General features: G+C 36.1%; 2 protein-coding genes across 5 annotated transcripts in view; both read left to right on the top strand.

Annotated features, from left to right (window-relative positions):
- Nucleotides 1-6,567: 6,567 nt before the first annotated feature.
- Nucleotides 6,568-22,289, top strand: part of LOC116759325 (platelet glycoprotein 4-like) — a 34,172-nt gene continuing 18,450 nt past the window's right edge. For 2 of the 4 annotated variants that reach the window (XM_032642962.1, XM_032642964.1), the window contains exons 1-4: nucleotides 6,568-6,687; nucleotides 12,679-12,839; nucleotides 21,276-21,423; nucleotides 21,870-22,049. In XM_032642962.1, the coding sequence (XP_032498853.1) occupies nucleotides 6,568-6,687; nucleotides 12,679-12,839; nucleotides 21,276-21,423; nucleotides 21,870-22,049 (609 nt within the window). The remainder of the gene's footprint in view (nucleotides 6,688-12,678; nucleotides 12,840-21,275; nucleotides 21,424-21,869; nucleotides 22,050-22,289) is intronic. The other 2 variants (XM_032642963.1, XM_032642965.1) reach the window with 2 other exon arrangements.
- On the top strand, nucleotides 13,557-15,939 carry LOC116759697 (cdc42 effector protein 3-like). Its single transcript, XM_032643727.1, is given in 5 exon segments — nucleotides 13,557-13,617; nucleotides 14,902-15,049; nucleotides 15,214-15,700; nucleotides 15,702-15,779; nucleotides 15,781-15,939. Coding segments are annotated over 5 exon segments (933 nt in total).

Genomic DNA, 22,289 nt, shown 5'->3' with positions numbered 1-22,289 from the left:
GACAATATGAAAAGGCAGAGGGCTATGTACCAGATGAAGGAACAAGGTAAAACCCCAGAAAAACAACAAAATGAAGTGGAGATAGGCGACCTTCCAGAAAAAGAATTCAGAATAATGATAGTGAAGATGATCCAGGACCTCAGAAAAAGAATGGAGGCAAAGATCGAGAGATGCAAAAAATGTTTAACAAAGACCTAGAAGAATTAAAGAACAAACAACCAGAGATGTAGAATACAATAACTGAAATGAAAACTATACTAGAAGAAATCAATAGCAGAATACCTGAGGCAGAAGAACGGATAAGTGACCTGGAAGACAGAATGGTGGAACTCACTGCTGCGGAACAGAATAAAGGAAAAAATATGAAAAGAAATGAAGACAGCCTAAGAAACCTCTGGGACAACATTAAAAGCAACAACATTCGCATTATAGGGGTCCCAGAAGGAGAAGAGAGAGAGAAAAGACCAGAGAAAATATTTGAAGAGATTATAGTCAAAAATTTCCCTAACACAGGAAAGGAAATAGCCACCCAAGTCCAGGAAGTGCAGCGAGGGCCATACAGGATAAACCCAAGGAGAAGCATGCTGAGACACATAGTAATCAAATTGGCAAAAGTTAAAGACAAAGAAAAATTATTGAAAGCAGCAAGGGAAAAATGACAAATAACATTCAAGGGAACTCCCATAAGGTTAACAGCTGATTTGTCAGCAGAAACGCTACAAGCCAGAAGGGAGTGGCATGATACACTTAAAGTGATGAAGGGGAAGAAGCTACAACCAAGAGTACTCTACCCAGCAAGGATCTCATTCAGATTCGATGGAGAAACCAAAAGCTTTACAGACAAGCAAAACCTAAGAGAATTCAGCACCACAAAACCAGCTCTATGACAAATGCTAAAGAAATTTCTCTAAGTGGGAAACACAAGAGAAGAAAACGACCTAGAAAAACAAACCCAAAACAATTAAGAAAATGGTCATAGGAATATACATTTCGATAATTACCTTAAACGTGAAAGGATTAAATGCTCTAACCAAAAGACACAGGCTTGCTGAATGGATACAAAAACAAGACTCATATATATGCTGGCTACAAGAGGCCCACTTCAGACCTAGGGACACATACAGACTGAAAGTGAGGGGATGGAAAAAGATATTCCATGCAAATGGAAATCAAAAGAAAGCTGGAGTAGCTATACTCATATCAGATAAAATAGACTTTAAAATAAAGAATGTTATAAGAGACAAGGAAGGACACTAAATAATGATCAAGGGATCAATCCAAGAAGAAGATATAACAATTATAAATACATACACACCCAACATAGCAGCACCTCAACACATAAGGCAACTGCTAACAGCTATAAAAGAGGAAATAGACAGTAACACAATAATAGTGGAGGACTTTAACACCTCACTTACACCAATGGACAGATCATTCAAAATGAAAATAAATAAGGAAACAGAAGCTTTAAATAACAAAATAGACCAGATAGATTTAATTGACATTTATAGGACATTGCATCCAAAAACAGCAGATTACACTTCCTTCTCAAGTGCGCACAGAATGTTCTCCAGGATAGATCACATCTTGGGTCACAAATCAAGTCTCAGTTAATTTAAGAAAACGGAAATCATATCAAGCATCTTTTCTGACCACAATACTATGAGATTAGAAATAAATTACAGGGAAAAACACATAAAAAAACACAAACAAATGGAGGCTAAACAATATGTTACTAAGTAACCAAGAGATCACTGAAGAAATCAAAGAGGAAATAAAAAAAAATACTTAGAGACAAATGACAATGAAAACACGATAATTCAAAACCTATAGGATGCAAAAAAGCAGTTCTAAGAGGGAAGTTTATAGCTATACAAGCCTATCTCAAGAAACAAGAAATATCTGAAATAAAAAATCTAACCTTACACCTAAAGGAACTAGAGAAAGAAGAACAAACAAAACCCAAAGTTAGCAGAAGGAAAGAAATCATAACGATCTAGCAGAAATAAATGAAATAGAAACAAAGAAAACAAGAGCAAAGATCAATAAAACTAAAAGCTGGTTCTTTGAGAAGATAAACAAAATTGATAAACCATTAGCCAGACTCATCAAGAAAAAGAGGGAGAGGACTCAAATCAATAAAATTTGAAATGAAAAAGGAGATGTTACAACAGACACCACAGAAATACAAATCATCCTAAGAGACTGCTACAAGCAACTCTATGCCAATAAAATGGACAACCTGGAAGAAATGGACAAATTCTTAGAAAGGGATAACCTTCCAAGACTGAACCAGGAAGAAATAGAAAATATGAACAGACCAATCACAAGTAATGAAATTGAAACCATGATTAAAAATCTTCCAACAAACAAAAATGCAGAACCAGATGGCTTCACAGGTGCATTCTATCAAACATTTAGAGAAGAGTTAACACCCATCCTTCTCAAACTCTTCCAAAAAATTGTGTAGGAAGGAATACTCCCAACCTCATTCTATGAGGCCACCATCACCCTGATACCAAAACCAGATAGAGATACTACAAAAAAAGAAAATTACAGACCAGTATCACTGATGAATATAGATGCAAAAATCCTCAACAAAATACTAGCAAACAGAATGCAACAACACATTAAAAGGATCATACACCATGATCAAGTGGGATTTATCCCAGGGATGCAAGAATTCTTCAATATATGCAAATCAATCAATCTGACATACCACATTAACAAACTGAAGAATGAAAACCATATGGTCTTCTCAATAGATGCAGAAAAACCTTTTGACAGAATTCAACACCCATTTATGATAAAAACTCTCCAGAAAGTGGGCATAGAGGGAGCCTACCTCAACATAATAAAAGCCATCTATGACAAACCCACAGCAAACATCATTCTCAGTGGTGAAAAACTGAAAGCATTTCCTCTAAGATCAGGAACAAGACAAGGATATCCACGCTCACCACTATTATTCAACATAGTACTGGAAGTCCTAGCCACGGCAATCAGGAGAAAAAGAAATAAAATGAATACAAATTGGAAAAGAAGAAGTAAGACTGTCTCTGTTTGCAGATGACATGGTACTATACATAGAGAATCCTATAAATGCCATCAGAAAACTACTAGAGCTAATCAATAAATTTGGTAAAGTTGCAGGATACAAAATTAATGCACAGAAATCCCTTGCATTCCTATACATTAATGTTGAAAAATCTGAAAGAGAAATTAAGGAAACACTCCCATTTACCATTGCAACAAAAAGAATAAAATACCTAGGAATAAACCTACCTAGTGAGACAAAAGACCTGAATGCAGAAAACTATAAGACACTGATGAAAGAAATTAAATATGATACCAACAAGTGGAGAGATATACCGTGTTCTTGGATTGGAAGAATCAATATTGTGAAAATGAGTCTCCTACCCAAAGCAATCTACAGATTCAATGCAATCCCTATCAAATTACCAATGGCATTTTTTATGGAACTAGAACAAATAATCTTAAAATTTGTATGGAGACACAAGAGACCCCGAATAGCCAAAGCATTCTTGAGGGAAATAAACGGCGCTGGAGGAATCAGACTCCCTGACTTCAGACGATACTACAAAGCTACAGTAATCAAGACAGTACGGTACTGGCACAAAAACAGAAACATCGATCAATGGAGCAAGATAGAAACCCCAGAGATAAACCCACGCACTTATGATCAACTAATCTATGACAAAGGAGGCAAAGATATTCAATGGAGAAAAGACAGTCTCTTCAACAAGTGGTGCTGGGAAAACTGGACAGGTACATGAAAAAGAATGAAATTAGAACACTCCCCAACACCATACACAAAAATAAACTCAAAATGAATTAGAGACCTAAATGTAAGAACATAGGAAGTACACTCTTTGACATAAATCACAGCAAGATCTTTTTGATCCACCTCCTAGAGTACTGGAAATAAAAACAAAAATAAAGAAATGGGACCTAATGAAACTTCAAAGTTTTTGCACAGCAAAGGAAACCATAAACAAGATGAAAAGACAACCCTCAGAATGGGAGAAAATATTTGCAAACGGACAAAGGATTCATCTCCAAAATATATAAACAGATCATGCAGCTCAATATTAAAGAAACAAACAACCCAATCCAAAAATGGGCAGAAGACCTAAATAGACATTTCTCCAAAGAAGACATACAGATGGCCAAGAAGCACATGAAAAGCTGCTCAACATTACTAATAATTAGAGAAATGCAAATCAAAACGACAATGAGGTATCACCTCACACCAGTTAGAATGGGCATCAGCAGAAAATCTACAAACAACAAATGCTGGAGAGGGTGTGGAGAAAAGGGAACCCTCTTGCACGGTTGGTGGGAATGTAAATTGATACAGCCACTATGGAGAACAGTATGGAGGTTCTTTAAAAAACTAAAAATAGATTTACCATATGATCCAGCAATCCCACTACTGGGCATATTCCAGAGAAAACCATAATTCAAAAAGACACATGCACCCCAATGCTCATTGCAGCACTGTTTACAATAGCCAGGTCACGGAAGCAACCTAAATGCCCATTGACACATGAATGGTAAAGAAGTTGTGGTACATATATACAATGGATTATTACTCAGCCATAAAAAGGAACAAAATTGAGTCATTTGTTGAGACGTGGATGGATCTAGAGACTGTCATACAGAGTGAAGTATGTCAGAAGGAGGAAAACAAATATCATATATTAACGCATGTATGTGGAACCTAGAAAAATGGTATAGATGAACTGGTTTTCAGGGCAGAAGTTGAGACACAGATGTAGAGAACAAATGTATGGACACCAAGGGAGGAAAGCCACAGTGGGGTGGGGATGGTGGTGTGCTGAATTGGGCGATTGGGATTGACGTGTATACACTGATGTGTATAAAATTGATGACTAATAAGAACCTGCTGTATAAAAAAAATGCCATGAAAAATGGTTATAATTTTATTATACATTTGGGGGAAAACCTAACTTTCCTTATTTTCTTAAAGAATTAATATCAAGACTTTAAAAGAATTAAATGGTTCCTCAAGTGGAGAGAAATACTAATAAAATCATCAGAGTGGTATTTCTACCACTACAAAGCTAGGGAGGGAAAAACTGAGACCATAACAAAATATAAGTTTTATTATTATAGCCACGAGGATGACAAAAATATTGTTTATGTGTCTTTTCTGTCTATAGCCTCCATTCTGTTGGCATTTTTGTTTTCCTTTGCCAGGGGCATTTTGAAGCAGGGAATAATTTTTTATAAGTACAAAGCACATTCCATTTATCAATGTCAGGTCAACCCCATTTTAAAAAATGCTGTTGCAAACAAAATATCTCAAATGAACAGGTTTTTGAATACTAGAATAGCAAATTCTTACTAACTTTGTTACAGAAGGATCTACCAATTCCACTAAGAGTTTTCTTTCAATCTTTATGAAAGGAGCATATATTATATGAAGATACAAAAGATAAGACTGACTAGGTGAAATACATACTGACACAATCTACATATTTTAACAGAATTGGCATGAGTCAGCTGTCCATGACAAAATGAACACTATTGCACTTGAATATGTTAAAAAATTCATTTGAGACTAGTAAGAAACCAATGCTGTGACAGAAACTAGGTATCCTCTACCTTACATATTTTCTTCAAATCTTTTTTACCTCACAACTATCTAAAAGTCAGTTACTAAAAATTAAATTGAAAATACTCTTCTTTAAAATATTTCAATGTTTTCAACACTGGCATAAGAAAGAATTCAGGCATGAACTCAATATTCCTGACAGTGGAATTTTCTTTTAATGGTGCTTATAATTTTGATGATATTAGAGACTATTCTAGTATTATTTTCCCAACTTACCCATGCTTTTCTGTTTTAACAGATAGCTTATAAATGATTAGAAAAAATGATTTCTTTGCAGACTCATCAGATCATTTCCTATAAAATCTCTATCTTTCTATTTGTGAAAAAGGATAGTAAAGAAAACATCTGTCACTGTACTTGCTTAGCATTTGGATGGAAAAGACATCAGTCCACCCACATTCAGTTTGCAGAAGAACTCTAGGTAGGGTGCAGACAGATGGTTGTGTTTGAGTGGAGAAGCCAGATAGAGGATAAAGATGCCCGTATGTGGTCCCAAGCTGATGGAAGGTAGGCAGGGGGTGAGAGTACAGTAAGCACATTCTCCTTAGTTAATATTTCAGTGTGTTAATCATCCATAGAAAGAAAATTTAAAAGAGGAGAATTTTAAAGAAATGCTCTGTATGACAATATGTATTACTTCTACCACTGGTAGGTAGTTTCAAATCAAGAAAGGACAAAACCTAGAAAGTTTTGTGTATTAAAAAAAGCATCTGTTTATTTATAACTGGCAAAATGATCTGTTTCAGTTGCATGTTTACTTTGATCTTTTTCTACTGGTATTTAAGTTTCTGCTTTATGATCTCCTTCCAATGATAGAACCAGAACCCCTGGAAACCACGTTCATCAGACCTGGGAGTTTGAAAGAAGCAGGTGCTGAACCTTAGCTGTCCCCCTGAACAAGGAACATGGGCTGCGATCGAAACTGTGGGCTCATCGCTGGTGCTGTCATTGGTGCACTCATGGCTGTGTTTGGAGGTATTCTAATGCCAGTTGGAGACATGCTTATTGAGAAGACAGTTAAAAAGGTACAAGTATTATCAAGAATGTTTCTTGTCATCCTGATTCATTCTATCTTCCATCCCTTTTTGGCTTAGGGTGGCTGTTTTATATTTCATTGTAACTGGCAATTCTGTGTCTTCGACACAAAGGTGATAATGAACAATTGAAACTCTACATGATAGAGAAATGGTCAAAGCATGAGGTATATTCTATATGAATGCACTGTCATCTTAAGTCTAAATATCCAAATTTTGATAAAAAACTATATTAGGTATGCATATTAAAAGAAATAATTGCTTTTAATTATGTCCAAAGAGTATGTTGATATGCTTTTTTTTGCATACATATATACCATTTTTTATTGAAAGAAATATTCTTTAAATTTATTGGCACACAGTTGTTCATAGCAGTCTCATGGTTTTTTGCATTTCTGTGGTGTTGGTTGTAACTTCTTTTTCATTTTTGATTTTATTGATTTGGGCCATTTCTCTTTTTTTTCTGATGAGTCTGGCTAAAGGTTTATCTAACTTTATTATCTTTTCCAAGAACTAGTTTTTAGTTTTGTTGATGTTTATTTTTTTATCTATTTCATTTATTTCGGCTCTTATCTTTATGATCTCTTTCCTTCTACTACTTTGGATTTCTTTTTGTTCTTCTTTCTCTAGTTCCTTTAGGTTTGAGGTTAGGTTGTTTAACTGAGATTTTTCTTGTTTCCTGAGGTAAAATTGTATAGCTATAAATTACCCTGTTAGAACTGCTTTTGCTGCATCCCATAGGTTTTGGATCATCATGTTTTCATTGTCATTTCTCTCTAGGTAATTTTTGATTTCCTCTTTGATTTCTTCAGAGATCCATTGGCTATTTAGAAGTACATTATATAGCCTCCACGTGTTTTTCTTTTTCCAGCTTTTTTTTCGTGTCGTTTAAGGCTCCCTTTTAATAAGATTATTGCACAGTCTGCACATAATAAAAGGCACTCTGGTCTAGTGTGGTGGAGTACATAGAACTGATGGGTGATGGGATACAATGGAATAAAAGGACTAAATAGGGAGAAGAGTGAAAGTTGCAAACTGCAAGATAACCAGTTGAGTTATTGAAGGAGATGTATTCCTTAGAAGAATAAAAAAACAGAGGTTTTAGAAGTGATTTGATATGAACATCAGATGTATTTCAAAGGTCAGTGCTCAGAGAGATTTGATCATTACTAAAGAGATTACAGATAAAACTAAGCAATAGGTTCACTTTCTAGAGAGTCTGAATGTAGAGACAAAAAGACTGAGAAACTGGCCAACAGTAGGAGTCACATCTCTGAATTATGTATAAACCCAGTGAGCCAAGTGTCTTACCCCTACCTCAAGAGCACTTAAGCTAATGCTGTTATTTCACAGATATATACAAGTTTTAGTACTGGTCAGTTTTTGTTTACCATTGAAATCATTGCAGATTACTTGCTTCATTTAATGGACTAATACCAAATTGGGATAGTTATTACCTGCATACAAACACTATTTTAAAAAAAAAGAAGAATTAAAGTGCTTAATTTTAACAGATCAGAAAATCATCTCATGATGTTATCTAATTTTTAAAGTATAGATTTGGTACTCTACGATACCTTTCAATTCTAAAAAATGGTCCCCAGACTCCAGCATTTGAAATGGCCTAAAACAGTCCATACAGTTTACTTCATATATATATATATATATATATATATATATATATATGTATGTATGTATATATATATATCCATATTTCTTTACTGTTTATTTCCAAGGGATTTTTTTTTTCTTTTTGCAGCACGTGGGCCTTTCACCACTGTGGCCTCTCCCGCCGCGGAGCACAGGCTCCGGACGCGCAGGCCCAGCGGCCACGGCTCATGGGTCCAGCCGCTCCGCGGCATGTGGGATCCTCCTGGACCGGGGCACGAACCCGCGTCCCCTGCATCGGCAGGCGGACTCCCAACCACTGCGCCCCACCAGGGAAGCCCCAGGGATGTTTTATAAGGACTTCATGGTTTTTATGCGTTATAGCTGAAAACTATTTTTTTTTTTTTACCAGTATTTTAGACTATGATTCCTGGTAGATTTGTCTGGGCCAGCAGGTTTATACAATCTTGCTAGACAGACTAAAAGTCAATGGCATGAGCTGCCATGTATGTGGAGAGTAGAAACTACCAAAGGACTTCAGAAAAAGGCAAAGTTTTGCCACTATTTACAAAGGATAATTTGTCACCTTGACAGTCTTCATATCACTTGATAAATGCTTAGTGAATACTGTATAACATAGGTAATTTAAAATAAATTTTACTTTAATTTCCCTATGATATTAACTGCAGAACACCAAGAAGCGAATTAAAGATTTCTTTCTCTCAGCCTGTACACACATGCATGTGCATAATGCATACACATATTAGAAAAATTTTGGACGTGGAAACTGCTTGTAATTGGTCCCAAATAGAACAGATTTTGGTAGTGAGTGGAGAAGATGAAAACTATTTTCAGTATGTTTCTGCTTTTTAAGGAAGTTTTGATTTCACTGGATGGAGAATAAATATATAAATAATTAAATAGCAGAAAAGGAAGTGCTATAGGATTTTACATGTTATCGCCACATAACTGGTTAGGACAGTAATGCTAAGAGCAAAGTAGTTAAAGCAAGATGGGAAGCAAGTGAGATGAGAGTTCTCCTTCTAAGGGGTCGATAGGATTTGTATAACAGTAGCCAACGTTTATTGAATGCTTGCTATGTGCTAACACTGTTCTAAATGCTCACATTCAATAAATCTTATAACAACCCATGAGGATAAATATTTAATTACACCATGTTCTACTTATTTTGACTTTGAAAAATACTAATTTCGTAATAGTCCAACTTAATATTATTACCCCATTTTACCAGATAAGGAAACTGAGGTACAAAATTTAAATAACCTGCCCAAGTTTAAATGGTTAGCACATGACCAAACTGGGGATCAAACTCATAGCATCTTGTTTCATTGTTAACCACTTCACTCTAGGCTTTGAGTAAAGAAGCCAATGGACTTGGTCAGGCTGGAAGTAGGGTAAGGAAATCAACTCATAGATTAAAATATGCTACACATGATTCTGTCTCCTGGTACACTATAAGAGCCTTGAGAAATGGGACAATATATTTTTGACATATGTGCTCTACATACTTCATGCATAGGAAGATATCAAGGACATTTTAATAGTTATTCTAAAGTTGCCAGTCATGTGGATGAGTACTGTTTTCCTGTAACAGCAATAATCAAATGACCATGTGACTAGATAAAAGCTATTACTCTTCCAAACATCTGCTTTCAAATTGGCAAATGTAGCACAATAGAAGTTTCAAGGTAAACAAAATGTAGCAAATGTAGGAGTTTCAAGGTAAATGTCTTTCAACTCAGCTGGAGACCAAGCCATGTGAGAGTCATCAGGCATGGAATCCAGTCATTACTAGGGCTGAATCAGCCAAGTGCGAGGAGCTTAAATTATATTACTTTTCTATACACATAATTAATACCTTTGTACTTCAAATTTAGCAAAAGATTTGCAAAATAGACAGATTGTCCAAAGTCAATTTATAATCAAGGCCTCCTAAATTCACAAAGGACATAAAAACTTTTGCTCCCTTTAAAATTAGAGGAACTGATGATAAAATAATCTTAGTAGTCAATGAGGTCTATACAATTTTCTAGTACATATAGTAGTGTTAGGATCAGAAGAAATGCATTCCTATTCTGACTGTTTCAGTATTTTTTTCTTTGTGAACAAATCGTGGTGTTATGCAAACCACACAAAATTGTAGTAAAAGACCTGATTCTCCATTATCTACTACTAAATTGTCATACAATATTGAATCGGACATCTGTTTTCTGTAGGACCTACTTCTACCTCTAAAAAATGGATGGAATTAGATGACCCTAACTCTAATAGCTGATAAGTCAGTGCATTCATTTCAACTCTTTGCATTTCAGCTTTCCCAGTTGAAAAAAATATCTCCAGATGAACAACTAAGGCAAAGTGATTCATGGCTTTTAGAAAAAAGACATGCTTACAATGCCTTTTGATATTAAATGCATAACCATTAGAATGAGGAAGTTTTCTGTCCTGCCAAGTACATTCTGTCACAGTCCCTTTTCAATTCTTTAAGTACTTATAGAGTTCCTTTGATTAAGAACTGAAATAAAATATGTGCCTTGAGAGGTACATGGTAAACAATTGATATTATATTAGTCCTTAAGATTCTTATATCACTAGTGTGAGAGTAATAATGTGTAGGTTCGTGTGCTTTCTTGAAATGGGTAAATTAACACAGATTTCAACTTCAGTATAGATTTCAGCTTCAACACCCTCATAAACACCTTTACATTCAGAGGAACAGCCATAATACTTTATCTATGTGCAATATTGTCTTAATTTTCAGCTTACTATGGAAATAAGATTTTTAGGAGCAATAAGGCATTTTTTAAGGATAATTGGTTGTAAAAAAGTAAGATCTAACATCACTTTAGCAGCTCCAATGTACCCAGTGTAAAAGGATTGCAATAGCACAGGGTTTTGTAAAGGCATTATACCTGATGCCCTGTTCTTCTCTAAGGAATTCCCTTATTTCTCCACTAAGTAATAAGTAAAGTTTCCTGAAGATATGAAACTTAACTTGACTTCTACCAACTAAGTGCAGAGGTGACAGGAACAAAAAATAGTAAAAACACGGTGTAAAAGAGGACCAGCCTAAGGGTCAGAGACTAGGATCCTCGTCATGATTCTACTTCTAGGTATTTGCCTCGGTTACCCTTGGGCCAGACACCTGGTTTCTCAGAGCCTCAGCACGCTCTCCTAGAAAATGTGCTAATGTCCAATGTCCTTTCCTGATCCATCATTCTATGAAAGCAGGTGAAGGAAACAAACAGGTCAGACTGTCCCTGTATTCATGGGTCTTGTTAGGCTCATTTTGTGTGAAATACTTTTCTCCCTCTTCCTCTAGCACTAAGGTAAGTTGGAGCTTTACACCTGGGCATTCCTCCCAAGGTACTTACTTGGAAACACTGCCTGCTACAAAGTCACCTTTGTCTGCATTAGCTACTAGAGCTTCAGAGGCTTGCTGCTCAGAGAGTGAAAGTCTTGGAAGGAAACCACGAGACCGTCTATAATTCCCTCGTTTTACAGATACTAAAATTGACCCAAGGAATCTGGTGACTTTCTACTCAGTCCCAGCTCCTAAAGCACAGGAGCCAATTTCTAATGTAGGGCTTTCTGATTCTGTCACTGGTATTTTTTCTGTATCTGTCTTTACTACAAGGAGCATCAAAGATTTTTAATGGATTTCACAAAAGAATAATAGGCCATGTCCTTTTTTCATTCTTTTATCTAAAATGTAGTAACCTAATAGTAACGAATCAGACTTGTAATTTTTGGAAACACGTACTAATAGACTTCTGCAAATGTACTGAGAGTTAGGAAAGCCTCATTGAGCAGGGTTTGGAAGGGGAGAAGTGAAATTTGTGTTTTTCTTAGTCTGACAAATGTTAAGTGATAATCTTCCCTGGAACTGTCCAAGATTTGAAGAAAATGAAAAAGCTTCCAATACCACTACATTTTTCTCTCAGTTTTTCTGTTTTGCCTCCTCAGTCTAACTCACTGAAGGCAGAGGAGAGGTTAATGTTTGACCCGATAAGAATTTTTTGGAAAAAGTTTAATAAAATTTGCTTAAATAATTGTGTTACAACTGTCGCATATTGCCATAGGGTCACTCTAAAGCTTGCCAGTGGCTGGCCTTTACAATCGACAGACATGTCTACAATATTAACACTGATTCTCTTTGTAAAAGGTTAACTAAAAGATATTGCTATCATAACGTGTTGAAAACATTTCTGTTCCAAGCGTGTGGCAGGCTGCAAAGGTTCTCATGAGCACGTACTTGAGCTATTGCTTTCGGTGACTAACTAAGGTTTTCAACTCCCACAAGTGCCCATATTGACTACAAGTAATAACCCAAACTTGTTTTCTTTTTCATAGGAAGCTGTCCTTGAAGAAGGTACAATTGCTTTTAAAAGTTGGGTTAAAACAGGGCACAGAAGTTTACAGACAGGTTGGATCTTTGACGTACAAGATCCAGAGGAGGTGGCAGTGAACAGCAGCAAAATTAAAGTTAAGCAAAGAGGTCCTTACACGTACAGGTGAGCGAGTCCCCATAAAAAGTGGCATTCTTTCCTTGACCATATGTGTTTCTGAAAAAGCTTCCACTTGACAACTGCCATTGTATTGAAATGTACTTATTATTTTCTTGCCATTAACATACATTGAAATATTCTGTTTCTGCCTATATAAAACCCTAATCTAAGGATTTAATGATTATAAGAAATACAGACTTTATTATGAATTTACCAGCATCAATTAACTGCTCTACATTTAAGAAGTTACAGGTGCTTTACACTTGTAGCATATATTCTCAACAACTCTAGCAGTGTATACATGTCAGTCCCAAACTCCCAATCTAACCACACTGCTATATTTAAGATAAACAAGGACCTACTGTACAGCACAGGGAACTCTGCTCAATACTATGTAATAACCTAAATGGGAAAAGAATTTGAAAAAGAATAGATATGTGTGTGCATATATAAATATATATATCTCAATCGCTTTGCTGTACACCTGAAACTAACACATTGTTAATCAGCTATGCTCCAATACAAAATATTTAAAAATAATAGTAATGAATAGAATTTAAAAAACAAGTCTAAAATATACATGCTAAATAAAAAAACATCTATCAAAGTTTTAAAACCAGAGCACTTTAAAATCCTAAAATTGAAAGTGTAGGTTATATGAGTGGTTCTCCAAGGGTGGCTCCTGAACCAGCCACATCAGCATCTCCTGGGAACTAAGTAGAAATGCAAATTCTCAGGCCCCACCTTAGACCAAATGAATCAGAGACTCTTGGTTTAGACCCCAGTAATGAGTTTTACAAGTACTCTGGGGGATTGCAATACACACTCAAATTTGAGAACAACATTAAACTGATTTTATGTAATTACAATACTGCTAAGGATTTCTATTCAAACTATTTTCCAGGTCTTAAGGGTGTTTTTATTCATCCAGTAGTTTCATTCTTATATTTTCTCCAGTACTTAGACTGAATAAGCTATACCTTTATCTACATTCCTCAACAGTTTAACACATTCTTGAATAGAATCTTAGACATTAGCACTAGGGGGAAATAATTAGCCAAAACCTTTCATTTTGTAAAATTTGAAAACTCATTCCAGGGGATATGAAGTGATTTACCAAGTTCACACATACCTAGGGACTGGTAACTCTTAGATTTTTGTGTCCATTTTCTCCTATCTAAGTTATAGACTATGTGTCTTTTCTAACTATTAAAGTAAGAAAAAGAGAGACTGAGGTGCTAAAGACACTAAACTTAACCAAGGATTAGAAATACACTTATGGTGCCCATATGGGAACAGAATTAAGTCCTGCTGTATGATTTGTTATAAAAATGTGTGATTTTTCCTCAAGAATAATTACAACTAGTTATATGCCATGATCAAGTATTATCACAAAATTTCATATCTGTAATGATTTCTTCTAACTCATAGTTTTACTTTCTTATCTGTTTCAGATGGTCTATAATTATATAATTTCTTTCCTCTCCATTCATTAATATATTTCTAGATTGACAACTCACACTCAAATATAATGAAATAACAGTAGTTGGGAGGGTGAGGCCTGCCGCCGCAACACTTGAGCATGCCTGTGAGCATTAAGCACGCATGCCGAGCGCCTGGGTGCCTATTCTGTCCTAGTAATTATCCCCACGTCTCCTGTCTCCAGGCACCTCTGTGACTATTCACAGCTCTGTCAAAGACGGCTTGGTTTTCACTGTTACAAAAACAAAAATAACCCTCACCTTGGAAAATATTTTTATTTTTTCATGGTCTATAGTTCTTATGTTATTATCAAAAGCCTATGTGAGTATTATCTTGGTCCAAAAAAAAGTTGTAGCTCTGATGTGTACCTATGAAAATCTAGAATTCCCACATGACCAAATAAGAGTCTAAGCACGGTTGTTTAAATATTCCTATCCTGGCCTGAGAGGGCAGGGAGCGCAGCTGCAGGGTCCAAGCAGCGGGGGGCAAGCCCGGAGACCCCGGCCCTGGGAGCCTTCACACAGCCTCTGCACAGATAATGCTGTGAGCAGGCGTTGGCTGACCTGGATTTGTGCGTGATGGGCAGGGGCTGAGTGTGCCCTCGGGAAGTGTGGGTCCCGCACATCCACCTGTGTGGATCCCGCAGCAGCTGGGATCCTTGGCACCACTGGTTTCTCCACGCTGTGCCAGGGATTGGAGGATGTAGCCGGCTCTCCAGAAAGCCCCAGTCGGCTGTAAGTCCAAGAAGGTCTCCTACACCTCCGGCTCCTTTCACAGCCACTTCTGAGGCTGCTGGAGAAAAATGATATGACAGTTCCTATCAAAAAGGATATTGGGGAACAATAACATCCGGAAAGCAAGTGGCTGTTTTTGTGAAATCGACATTCTCCAACTCCAGAAGGGCAGCCAAGATCCTAATTTACCTGAAAGCTGCCAATAATAAGAAAGGAAAGAAATTTAAACAGAGGGGCATCTTGTCTCCCGATATGATCAGTCCTCCCCTTGGAGACTTCTGCCAGACCATTCACATGGTCAAGGATGGCCAGCTCAATGTCTTTGGAGACATTTCCTTTCTTCAGGGGAACTCTGATCTTCTACCTGGAAACCAGGAGAAAGCACGCATGGGCCAGTTCCCTGGGTGTATGGAGTTCTTCAAGGTCCGCAGCACCACCAACTCCATGTTCACAGAAACGCTCACCCTGGTGCTCAAAAACACCATCTCCCTCCCGACTCTTGGAGGGTCCCAAGCACTCATGTTGCCCTTATTGTCAACAATGACATTCAATTCCAAACAGGAGTCCTTTGGTCCGGGAAAGCTGCCCTGGCTTAGCTGTGAGCGGGTCATGGAAGAGAACAGTATGGTCTATCAGGGGGGCGTTTCATGGGGGCTCTGGTGGGTCCCCATCCCAGTCCTGCCACTCTGCCAGCCTCTCCAAACTGTACCCCTACTGGGCAGCCAAGAATAATGTTTGACCATCCCGCCTGGTGTGAGCTCGTCAAGGAAAAGACTAAAAATCAGAGGAGTCCCTCTCTGATCTCACTGGGTTCCCTCCTCTTCCTGCAGCTCGATCTTGGGCCTTCATATCTGGATGCAGTGCTGAAGGCCATGGATAAAAATAAGTAACAGTACACCTCTGGCTCTTTTCCTTTGGGGTAAAAGGTTTCAAAAATCAAAACAAAACTAACCACAGTCAAAGAGAAAGATTCACTGACTATATTTGCCATTACATGATGGGTTTTCTAGAATAACGCTCCAACAAAATTTGCAAAAACAGTTAAAAAAAAAACAACTGTCCTGACAAACAGAGAAAGAGAGTCAGAACCCATTTTTGGCGGGCATTGCTGATGTACGGCTCACATTTTTTTGCTTCCAGACAGGTCAGAAATCTGGCTTGGCCAGGATTGGCACTATCTAGCTATGAAGGGCTGTGCCAGTCACATTAAGGACCTTTACAGTACTTTGGCATTTTCTGAGCAAGGGGAAGTCAAAATTTGTTTAACACCTAAGCCTTTTTTCTAGACTCCTTTCTATATTATATTGTTTGAGTTCACCATAGCAAATTCTCCACTGTTAAAATTTTTCTCTGTTTCCACATTTGAACAACTTGATGGGTTTTGGAGATTTGCTTGTAGCTCTTATATATCCCTATATATTATATCTATATCCTGAAAATTTGACTGTCAGCAACATGTTGGTAAGACACAAGCAAAGTATTACAGTAAGTTATTTTAAAGTTAAAATATATATTTATGTGCTTTTGGCTTTTTACTGAAGAGTCTACATTTTAGAGATACTACATCAAATGTGCTCATTTGACTTTTTCTATTGGCGTTCCATTGTTAGCTGTGTATGTTTGGAAAGGTGTCTTCATACTTAGCTTTATTTTTTTTTCTTCGTCTGTTATCACACTTTTCACAGCAGCCATAAATGGATTGTAAAGTGTAAAGGCACAGGTTACTCACAGTGCTTCTGCAGAGACTGTGGGCTACACCACATGTTATTTGGAAATATGGATATTTTAGGACAGTATATGCTTGCATTACATAGGTACTTTATACAACACAATAGAGTAAATGTTAAATTAATCAGTCAATAAATAAATATACTCTAAGAGAACACAGTATGTGTGAGAATATTTGTTAGAATTTGAGAGCTGATCAAGTTTTTTGTTTAATTTTTTATTTGTTTGGAAGGGGTTATGTTTTTACTTTTAAAGATATTAACTGGAGTATCAGAAAACATAAACATAATATTGAATCCTGTGCTAGTCCTGCTCTGATAGGTGACAGTTAATATAAATTTTATTCTTAGGGGCTTTAACCTATCTCTCTAAGGGATGAAAGGGGGTGGGTTAGATATAATTGATTTACTTGGAGAAGCAATATGGGGAGGATTGGAGAAGAGAAGTTAGATTTGCAGCTAAAGTATGTAAACAATAAACTCCTATTTTTATAACAATGTTAAAGGAATTTATGATCAACTGTGAGTCATCTTTTCTCATGATGTCGACAAAACAGAGTCCTTAGTGTCTGCTTGGATGCCTTAAATGATGGGAAAATGACTGGTCACCTTTCAGAAAAAGTTAGTAATTTGAGAGTCTTCCATGTGTTGAGTTGAATCTGCCTCCCCATCAATTACACCCTGAACTCAACTGAAATTGGAAGTGGAGGAGGCTGTCCCTCCTTAAACAGAATGGCTGCTAATGTGAGCTTGATGAAACTTTGACAAGGTGTGACATGGGTCAAAGCATGAAATTACCTGGATAGACATCTTAATTATTATTCCAACCTACACCATCTCTATGAAGACCCAGTAACTCCTTCTGAATATTCTCAGATCCAACATAAGTCTTTTTTTTTTAATACTTTGCTTTGGCAGGAGTACATAGAAAGCAAAACCTGAGGCAGATTCCTCCCTTTGACCTTATTAATACAACTTTTACAATTTGTATGGAAACACTAAAGACCTTGAATAGCCAAAGCAATCTTGAGAAAGAAAAATGGAGCTGGAGGAATCAGGCTCCCTGACTTCAGGCTATACTACAAAGTTACAGTAATCAAAACTGTATGGTACTGGCACCAAAATAGAAATATAGATCAATGGAACAGGATAGAAAGTCCATAGATAAACCCACTCACCTATGGTCACCTAACCTATGACAAAGGAGGCAAGGATATACAATGGAGAAAAGACAGTCTCTTCGATAAGTGGTGTTGGGAAAACTGGACAGCTACATGTAAGCAAATGAAATTAGAACACTCCCTAACACCATACAAAAAAATAAACTCAAAATGGATTAAAGACCTAAATATAAGGCCAGAAACTATAAAAATCTTAGAGGAAAACAGGCAGAACACTCTTTGACATAAATTGCAGCAATATCTTTTTTGATCCACCTCCTAGAATAGTGAAAATAAAAACAAAAATAAACAAATGGGACCTAATTAAACTTAAAAACTTTTTGCACAACAAAGGAAACCATAAACAAAATGAAAAGACAACCTTCAGAATGGGAAAACAATATTTGCAAATGAAGCAAACAACAGGGATTAATCTCCAAATATATAAACAGCTCATGTAGCTCAGTTAAAAAAAAAAACCACCAACAACCCAATCAAAAAATGGGCAGAAGATATAAATAGACATTTCTCCAAAGAAGACATACAGATGGCTAAAATGTAGACGAAAAGACACTCAATGTCACTAATAATTAGAGAAATGCAAATCAAAACTACAATGAGGTATTGCCTCACACCTGTCAGATTGGCCACCATCAAAAAATCTACAGACAATAAATGTTAGAGAGGGTGTGGAGAAAAGGGAACACTTTTACACTGTTGGTGGGAATGTAAATTGGTGCAGCCACTATGGAGAACAGTATGGAGGTTCCTTAAAAAACTAAAAACAGAGCTACCATATGATCCAGCAATCCCACTCCTGGGCATATATCTGGAGAAAACCATAATTCAAAAAGATACATGCACCCCAGTGTTCACTGCAGCACTATTTACAATAGCTTGGACATGGAAGCAACCTAAATGCCCATCAACAGAGGAATGGATAAAGAAGATATGGTACAGATATACAATTGAATATTACTCACCCATAAAAAAGAATGAAATAGTGCCATTTGCAGAAACATGGATGGACCCAGAGATTGTCATACTGAGTGAAGTAAGTCAGACACAGAAAGACAAATATCATATGATATCACTTATATGTGGAATCTGTAAAAAGGGTACAAATGAACTTATCTACAAAACAGAAATAGAGTCACAGATATAGAAAACAAACTTATGGTTACCAGGGGATAAGGGGAGGGGGGAAGGGATAAATTGGGATTGACATATACACACTACTATATATAAAACAGATAACTAATAAGGACCTACTGTATAGCACAGGGAACTCTACCCAATACTGTGTAATGGCCTATACGGAAAAAGAAATAAAAAAGATTGGATATATGTATAACTAATTCACTTTGTGAATTAGTTAGTGCACCTGCAACTAACACAACACTGTAAGTCAACTATGCCCCAATAAAAATTAAAAAAAAAAACACCTTTCTAAAACCTGTATATATTCTTTTTTTTTCTTTTGGCTGCACCCTGCACGGCATGCAGGATCTTAGTTCTGCAACCACGGATAGAACCCATGCCCCTGGCAATGGAAGCGTGGGGTCCTAACCACTGGACCGCCAGGAAATTCCTTATACTCTAATTTTTAAACCAAAAATTCAGTGATTATGTTCTCTTTTTAAAAGTACATTCTAAACACAGGCCTCAGTTTAAAGGATTTTTTTTTTCCTCTTAGTGAGTGCCATCTACTGGTATAGTATTGTAAGTACAACTAAGTAAACTAGAATTGGGTCACAATTATCTTGCTGTTATCTCAATTATTACATACACATAAATGTTCCTGAAAATTAGAGCATTTTAATTTTAAATGTTAATAATATGTAATATAAGTTTAAAATACAATTATCTAAGAGGAAATAGTAATTGACTATTAATAGACTGTCCTGGCTGCTGTTTCAGATTTTTATATTCTTTGTATGTCTACAGTACTCAGAGAAAAGTAAATAATAAAGCTTTGAAGAAATTATATTAAAAGTAAAACATATTTATATCTTTTTTGAATTCTCTTTTGAGATATTAATGTGAGGTATTAATTAACTTATTCATTCAAAATTTTTTGTTGAGAACTTACCAAGTAGCAGGCACTGTGATTGGGAATAAAAAAAACACTCATAATACCAACCCTACAGGTATTGTACCTGATTGAAATGTGTGGCTTTTTTGGTTTGTTATGTTTTATACATTTCAGTCCCATGTTTTTTTCAGTCTTTATCTTAGTTAAGTAATAATAGATAACTACTGTAGCCTCAAATAATAGACATTCAAATATATGATAATGCAATGTCTACCTTATTTCATCTCAGTAAATATCTTGTACTGGCAAAAGATTTTTTTTTCCATAATATGACCTTTCACCACATTCCTAAAAAGTAGTTGGTACTTTGCCTAGAGATTTTAGAGCCAGGAGCTTAGAACTCATAAGTATACAATATATGGGGCAGAGATGGAGGGGAATTGATCTCTTAAGTGGAAATTATATTCCATTAGTTATCCTTCTCATTAAAATACTGGAAATTATGAAAAAACAGTGCTGGCAAGGCTGTGCACTTTGAACAGTCTTTCTAATGTAAGAAGACATGCTTTTACTGTTCCCTTCCTTAAACCTCTCTGCTGTCTCCTCCTGACCCTCAGGATAAAAAGCTAAATATCTGAGTACAGGACACAATCCTTTTGTGTTTGAGATCTTGTTTATTTTAGTGGCTTTATTTCCACCACTCTCCTTACTCTAACTCTGTAAACCAACCATAGTAAAATGTTTGCAGATACATGTGTTAGCATATGGTATTTGTTTTTCTTTCTAACTTATAAAGCAGAAACTAAGACACCATTGTAAAGCAATTATACTCTGATACAGATATTTAAAAAAAAGTTTGCATATCTAAAATTATACCATGTTCTTACTCCTTAATGTTCTACATGCTACTTTCTACCCTATTTTACCTAACTAAACTTCTCCTTGTCATTCAGACCACTTACGTGGAATTGTATCTTGTCCATTATCCCCCCATAACCATCCCAAGCCTGGATTTGTACCTATTCTGTGTTTTCCCACAGACTCTGTGTAAACTCCTATAATAACGCGTACTCCTTCTCCCCTGCTCTGCACCTCTAAGACACCTCCCCAACCACCCCTCCCCACCTTCTCTGATTTGCTAGAAACTCCGCATTTGCTTATATATCATTTTAACCTACTTGTTTAGACTAATTTCTGACATAGTCTATGCACTCAAAAATTATTTGTTGCATGAATGAACGGCATTTGAGACTTAATGTTCACTTGCAACAATTATTTTGAATTTTATTTACTTTTTTTTTCAGAGTTCGTTATCTAGCCAAGGAAAATATAACCCAAGACTCTGAGACCCACACAGTCTCTTTCCTACAGCCCAACGGTGCCATCTTTGAACCCTCACTATCAGTTGGAACGGAGAATGACACTTTCACTGTTCTCAACCTGGCTGTAGCAGTGAGTAGACAAACAGCGAAATTACTGGTTTTGAAATACTCTAGAATCCTCTGTAATTAATCTCATGATTAGAGCTATCATTAAATATTATTTTTGTCATTTTTATGAAAATGTGTTCATTTGGCATTATTTTGAATTACAGTCATTTGGAAAGATGACAAGATCATAGAATAATCAACTGAATTGAGAAGACCACTTAAAGTGTATCATTTTAAAAAAGTAGGATTTAACTTTGAAATCTTCTTCCTGTGGCTCACACTGAGACAGAGAAAAGTAATCATTCAGAGATGAAGAAAATTACACTTTTAGTCCTGGAAAGATTTGGCAGTAATTTTAAAGAAACAGTTGAAAGTTGTTTTATTAAACTTAATTGTACTATTTATCCATTTCTTCTTAAAAATCTGCTATAGCTATTGGTGTCTTAAACAGTGGTTTTTCTTTTATAGGCTGTGCCCCATCTCTATCCAAGTGCATTTGTTCAAATAATAGTCAATATCTTTATCAAAAAATCAAACTCTTCTATGTTTCAAAAGAGAACTTTGAAAGAACTATTATGGGGCTATAAGGATCCATTCTTGAGCTTGATTCCATACCCGGTTCCTACTACAGTTGGTGTGTTTTACCCTGTGAGTACCAAATATGAATGTCAATATTGTTAAACTTTAATTGGATAAATATAATGGCATTGTTAATTCATAATTTTATCATTTAGTGTGTTAACCCTATTTCTGATCTGGGAATACATATTCTAAGTTTTTTAAGTCTCCATCTCACATGGGTTTAGCTTTCCTGGTTGGGAAAATTTACTTATCTGAATTTAACAGTTAAATTTTTTTTAACAATTTAATTTAAAATTAAGAAACTGA

Source organism: Phocoena sinus, chromosome 9, assembly GCF_008692025.1.
Source record: "Phocoena sinus isolate mPhoSin1 chromosome 9, mPhoSin1.pri, whole genome shotgun sequence".
Taxonomy (NCBI): domain Eukaryota; kingdom Metazoa; phylum Chordata; class Mammalia; order Artiodactyla; family Phocoenidae; genus Phocoena; species Phocoena sinus.
Note: the sequence above shows the minus strand (reverse complement) of the source record. Positions and strands in the feature narration are given on the sequence as shown.